At 51.8% G+C, this 6,000-nt stretch overlaps 1 protein-coding gene across 1 annotated transcript in view; it reads right to left on the bottom strand.

Moving 5' to 3' along the window:
- Window positions 1-3,077: 3,077 nt before the first annotated feature.
- The window catches only part of LOC103743062 (olfactory guanylyl cyclase GC-D-like), a 35,989-nt gene continuing 33,066 nt past the window's right edge, over window positions 3,078-6,000 (bottom strand). Inside the window, exon 19 of the mRNA XM_008844266.3 lies at window positions 3,078-3,253. Within this exon, the coding sequence (XP_008842488.2) occupies window positions 3,145-3,253 (109 nt within the window). The 3' untranslated portion in view covers window positions 3,078-3,144. The remainder of the gene's footprint in view (window positions 3,254-6,000) is intronic.

Here is a 6,000-nt window from a genome sequence, read left to right as displayed (position 1 = left end):
AGGAATGAGCTGAATGAGGCTGTTGCCCCATGAGGTCACCAATAGCACCTGCTAATCCATTCAGAGAAGGGTAAGGAAGAGATTGTAGCAGGAGAAGGGTCTTTTTCAGGGGACATTGAAGGGTGTGTATGGGTTCACTGAGTGTTGGAAATGGCTGAGATGATGTAGGTAGAAAGCAGTGGGAACAAAGCTGTGGCATTTTTTATTTTATTTATTTATTTTATGTGTATGAGTGTGTTGCCTGCATGTATGTGAGTGCACCTGTGTCGTGAAGTGCCGCAGAGGTCAGAAGGGCGCTTCGGATTCCCCTGGAACTGGAGTTAAGGACGGTTTGTAGCCGCCATGTGGGTGTTGGTAATCGAACCCAGGTCTTCTGCAAGAGCAGTCAGCCCCCAAAGCTGTGGCATTAGGGTCTGGGGGAGAGTGAAGAGTATGCCACAGCAAAAGAGCTGAGGGTGCTGGGAGCCTGTGGTGGGGTTCACATATTCAGGGCCTGGGGGCCAAGTTAAAGCCTTTGCCGTTTTCCAAGTCATCCATTTCAAACTATGCTCAATTGCAGGACCAAGGACCAAGTGCTTCTGATCACCTGGCTCTACTAGGAGCTCTGGCAGTGTGTGATCCTGTCTAGAGAGGTCAGGATAGCCCATCACTGCGAACCCACCCCAAGAGATAGACGGATAGCTCAGGCTGGTGGGACAGAGGGGCCTCTATACACCAAAAGTCAGCTCAGAGCCCATCTCCAGGCCTCACCTGAGCATGTGCATGGAAGCTTATGCAGATGCTGGGCTGGTTCCTTCCCAGTGCTGCTGTGCCCAGCTCCAAAGGCCACCTTCCTCTGCAGAAGAAAGCCATGTGCCCCGAGGCCGCTCCCTGGGGACCTGTCAGGAATCACAGCTATTTCTCTGGCCCCTTTGGTACTGTTATCACCTCCAGAAGCAGGGGACTGGGCAGGGACAGGGCACCCTCCTGCATTCTCTCTCCATCTCCTGGTCTCTAAGACAGGCAAACGGCACTTCTGAGGGTGGGTGTGGTGGAGCTAAAGAGTAGGAAGATGCTGGGCAGGCCTGACCTATAAGCAGGGAGCAGGCAGGGCATGTGGGGGGGGTGGAGGTGTGGAACCCCACTCCTAACTGGGTGCTGCCCCCCTCTACCTCTGGATAACAGGGAAGGCTAGGGTAGGGGAACCTTAGAGGGGCCAACTTACATATCTACTTATATTCCATGGGCCAACCTTAGAGAGAGTCTCCCCAAGCCCCCAGGTTCTCCCATAGGAGTCAGGAGAACAGCTGCCTGGGATTCAGTGTGGGCAGCTCTTAGGTGACCAGGTGGCTGGCCGTTCTCTTGTGCTGCTCAGGTATGAAAGCCTACAGTTGGAGTCATGCCAGACATGACATGTATGTAGGCATGCACAGACACATGTTATAGGACACACAGATACAAGCTGCACTAGTGCTCCCAGAAGGGCCTACACATATGTTTAGACAATAACTGCATGCTGATGTCATGCTCACAGACTGTCAGGACCACAGACACACTAATACATATACACAGATCCACACGACAGTGCACAGACACAGAGACTCACAGTGTTTGCATGACATACAGTCACAGCTCACATACATCCACAGGCACAGGCTCACTGTCACCTGTCTCCCAGGGGTCCTTTGTGCTTTGATGTCTACATACGCCTCCACAGAGACACATGGGTCAGGTCATACACATGTACACTCTAAGTCATGTCTGTCCCACAGCCTCAGTTTGTGTGGCTTGGGCTCCCTGCCCTCTCTGACCTCACAGTAGCTGGCCAGGCAGGAAGGGTGTCTGGTCTCTATAGTATAGTGAGGCCCAGAGATGCCACATGACAACTCAGGCCACCTATCTCATGGAAGAACTGCTGAACCCTGGGTGGCTGTTTCCTGTGTGTCCCCACCATGTGCATTTCTGTGTCCCTCTGTGTGTTCAAGGACACATGGGGCCTCACTGACCACCTATAGGAAAAACTCAGGCCAGATGAAAGCCTCATGTAAGATCCACTAAAGCAAGCCACACAGACCCACGGAGGAAACAGGTCCCCAGTGGCTATACTATACAAGCTGTAGCCATGTGTTACAGACACACAGCAGGACCTCTCTACTCCACACTCACAGGCTGACAAGGTCTTGAGTCTCATCATGATGTGGGAGGTAAGGGCGACACCCTGTCTTGCATTTGAGGAAACTGAGGCACAAAAAGATTAGGCCCAAATTTATGCAGGTAAGGAGGGCCAGGTGGTGGGAATATGGCCTCGGTGGCCCCAAACACGTTTTCCCAGGGATCCCAAGTCAAAGTATTTCCTCTCTCTCTCTCTCTCTCTCTCTCTCTCTCTCTCTCTCTCTCTCTCTCTCCCTCTCTCTCTCATCTTTGAAGAATGAGTGGGGCCTCAGGCTTCTCCCCTTAGTCAGGAAATGAGTTACATGTGCACCCGATCTTCCTGACTCTGAAACCACCTGCAGGGATTTGAGGAGCTCTCTTTGATGTGCAGTTTAATGAGTTTTTTTGGTTTTGCCTCTTTCCGAATGATAGAAGTCTCATTTTCCTGACAGCTAAGAAATTTTCAACCCCAACTCCAAGCCCCAGGAGATTTTGGGAGCACACACTGGACTCCCAGCACAGTGGTCCCAGGGTAATGTTTCCTGTGGCCTGAGCCCCATACTAGGGACTTGAAGAGTCCTCCCATGATATCTTAGATGCAATAACACAGGGTTCCGAGGAGTGCTGTGACAAGAGCCTGTGACCCTAAGGAGCCTGTACCTGCCTGGTTCCTGCTTTGCCCAAAACAGCTGTGCCACTGGGACCAGAGCCCTCCTTACCCCTCACCCTGGCTGCCACCCCTCAGTCATGTGGTGGGGACAGGGTCTTCTATAAGCAACCAGGAGCTCTGGAACAGTAAGCAGTCTGCTTCAAAATGACTTCTCCAGCACAGAGTAAGCACTCAGAAGGGAGTGTTTCTATTTTTATTGTTTCCTGTGGAAAGGTAAGGAGTCTCTCAGGAAGGCACCAGGTCATATTGCTCATGGGTGGCAGGTCACAGGGAGCTGAATAGGTCTTTCTGAATAGGTGGTCTGGGCATCTGGACTGCCTTGGTTCCTGCCCATTCACCTCTCCTTAGGGGCTGGCCCTGGCCTCCCCTGAGCTCCCAGATCCAGGCAGGCCCTGGCGGGTTTTGGCAAAGCCCATCCTGATTTCTTGATTTATGACGTCCTGCCAGGGGTCTCTAAGGAAGAAGGAAAAAGAATCAGAAAGGACCACCCAGGATAACAGTGATGGGTGCTTCAGATCATCTAGAGCTGCCACTCTTGCCTGTGCTGACACCCAGCAGCCTGCCATGTATACACTGACTTGACCTTTCCCGCTTTTGGACTATAGGAGCCCGATGCTCTAACAGGTGACATTGTTTCCACAGCAACACAGTGGCTCCTCATCTACTTGTGTGGCTTTGAGTCCTCTGGGCCCTACTCCTTCCCCTACTTGGGATATGGCTCAGGGAGGCCGGGATGCACTGAGGCAAGGGAGTCCCTAGACAACCCCATACATACTCACATTCTCTTGCGCTGCCTACAGTGCCTGAAGCAGGCTGACCCAGGCATTGCTTTGATCCAAAGAATGAAGCAGGACTGTGAGAGACAGCCAAGACATCACAGCAAACCAACAGGGGACATCTCTAGACTCTGGGGGTGTTAGGCAAGCACCCTACCACTGAGCCACACTCCCAGCCCTCACCTCAGGGACACTTCAGAGCCTGATTGGCAAGGGCAGGGGGAGAATAAGGGGAGCTTTGTGGGGTGTCTCCCTGATTTGTCACAGGGGTCCTTTCTGGGTTGGTGGCAAAGACATGGTTGGAGTGTGGCTTCTGTTCCTGGCCCCCACCTGACCTCTTCTGGGTATACTGTGTATAAACATATGTGCTGTGTGTCGGAACATGTGTGGGCATCATACCACCCCTGCCAGCTCACATGCAGGCTTTGAGCACAGACTCTACGCTGCCTACCTGGGAGGAGTTCAGGGAAGCCCCCGGGTCACATGATTCTCCCTGCAGCTAAGCTCCACTTTCCTCCATCCCTGAACCAGAAGATGGAAACATTTCTGGCACCTTCTAAAGTTTCTGTCTGGGGAAAGTCATCGACTGAGAACTTAGGGCAGCCAGCCTCTTGAGGTCCCAAATCCTGGGACTGGGTGACCAGGAGCAAGTAGGGCTTCTCTCATCCCCCATAGTGCTGATGTGGACAGAGCCTGGCTGGTGACAGGGTAGGAGGGGGCTGGGGTCAAGAGCTCGCATTCCCAGGGTCCTCCCGAGCCTTGATGGATGCATGTACACATGCACCAGCTCTCAGGATTTCTCTAGACTAATGGGGCAGGGCATACCCCTGCACATGGGAGCGTCAGATATAATGAGTTCTGGGGAGACTAGAAGTCATGCAGGACAATGGGCTGGAGGGTGATACCAGGGCTCCATCAGTGTGTCTGATCAGAGTTCCTCAGAAGGAAGGGGCAGGGTGGTGGAAGCGTGGCTCAGCCAGGGAGCACTTGCCTAGTCAGGGCAGGGCCCTTGGTTCAATCCCAGCATTGTAAATTGTTTTTTAAGGTAATGCTCAATGATTAAAAAAGAAAATTTATTTGAAAGAAGCAGGGTATCTTTTAGGGCTGGAGAAATCACTCAGCGGTTAAGATCACTGGTTCTTTTTTGCAGAGACCCAGGTTTAATTCCCAGCACCCACATGGCAGCTAATGGCTGTCCTTAACTCCAGTTCCAGGGAATTTGATGCCCTCTTCTGACCTCCTTGGGCTCGACATGGGTGTACCTACCTACATGCAGACAATACACCCATACACATAAAATAAACAAGTAAATGAACTATTAAAAAAAAAAGAAAAGAAGCAGCAGGGTATCCTAAGCCATAGTCACAGCAAGAGTAAAGGCCCTGGGGTGGGAGACTCAAGTGCACTTTAGGAAGCAGTCTAAAAACCCATGACCATGTGTCTACTAGAAGGAAGCTGTGGATGGGTGCTGGGTGGGGCCATCTTGGAAGTTGTTCAGAGGAGCCAGTTAGAGGTTCTGACAAAGGGAGAATTTTGGCCCAATGCCGTGTCACCCAGGAGGGGTCCCACATGTTCTGGGCCCAGACTCTACTGGTGGACTGAGCCCTTGGCCTCTGTGATCCCAAGACTTTCTGGGCCTTGGTAATGCCTGTGCCTGCTGCCCTTGCCTGTACAGGCTGCCCATAGGGGCAGGGGAGCAAGGGCAGTGCAGCAGAAGAATCTACTACTGTTCCACATGATGCTCAGTGAGCAACATGGTACCCAAAAGTATGGAGGGCAGAGGTATGCCGTGCTTTCAGAGGCCCACACTCTCTACACAGCCCCTAAAAGGTGGATATCCCTTCAATCTATGAGCCCCATCTGTGTAGAAACCCATCAAGGGTACAGCTGGTTGGCTCAGAACAGAAAGACCCTTGGTACTGAGCACTGAGGAAGGTTGGGCTCATGCTTGTGTGGGTGCATGAGTGTGAGTGTGTATGTAGACCAGACTGGCCTTGAACTCACAGAGATCCACCTGCCTCCCGAGTGCTGGGATTAAAGGTATGTACCACCATGCCCAGCTTCAAGGTTCTTTTTTTAATAATTTTATTTGTACATGTGTTTTGATCGCCTGTACATATAATGGTGTGTGTGTGTGTGTGTGTGTGTGTGTGTGTGTGTGTGTGTGTGTTATCCCCACAGGGCACAAGTTTCCTGTTTCTGCAGCTTTCATTGGCATATAGGAAGTGCTCACTCAGGCTAGCATAGCACTCTAGTGACTCCAAATGCATCCAAACAGCCTTGCTGGAGCTAGGCTGTGGAGCCAACATGTCTGCCACCCAGCTGTGCAAAAATGGTGCTTACTAAGTACCGGCCAAGTTCCATATCCTTCAAATCTTACTAGTCAAGTTATGTATCTTCCAAGTCTTTCCTGCTGGGCAGGTT

Source organism: Nannospalax galili, unplaced genomic scaffold (genome assembly GCF_000622305.1).
Source record: "Nannospalax galili isolate Female #2095 unplaced genomic scaffold, S.galili_v1.0 scaffold278, whole genome shotgun sequence".
NCBI classification, from domain to species: domain Eukaryota; kingdom Metazoa; phylum Chordata; class Mammalia; order Rodentia; family Spalacidae; genus Nannospalax; species Nannospalax galili.
The sequence above is the reverse complement of the archived record's forward strand: the minus strand, read 5'-3'. Positions and strand labels throughout refer to the sequence as shown.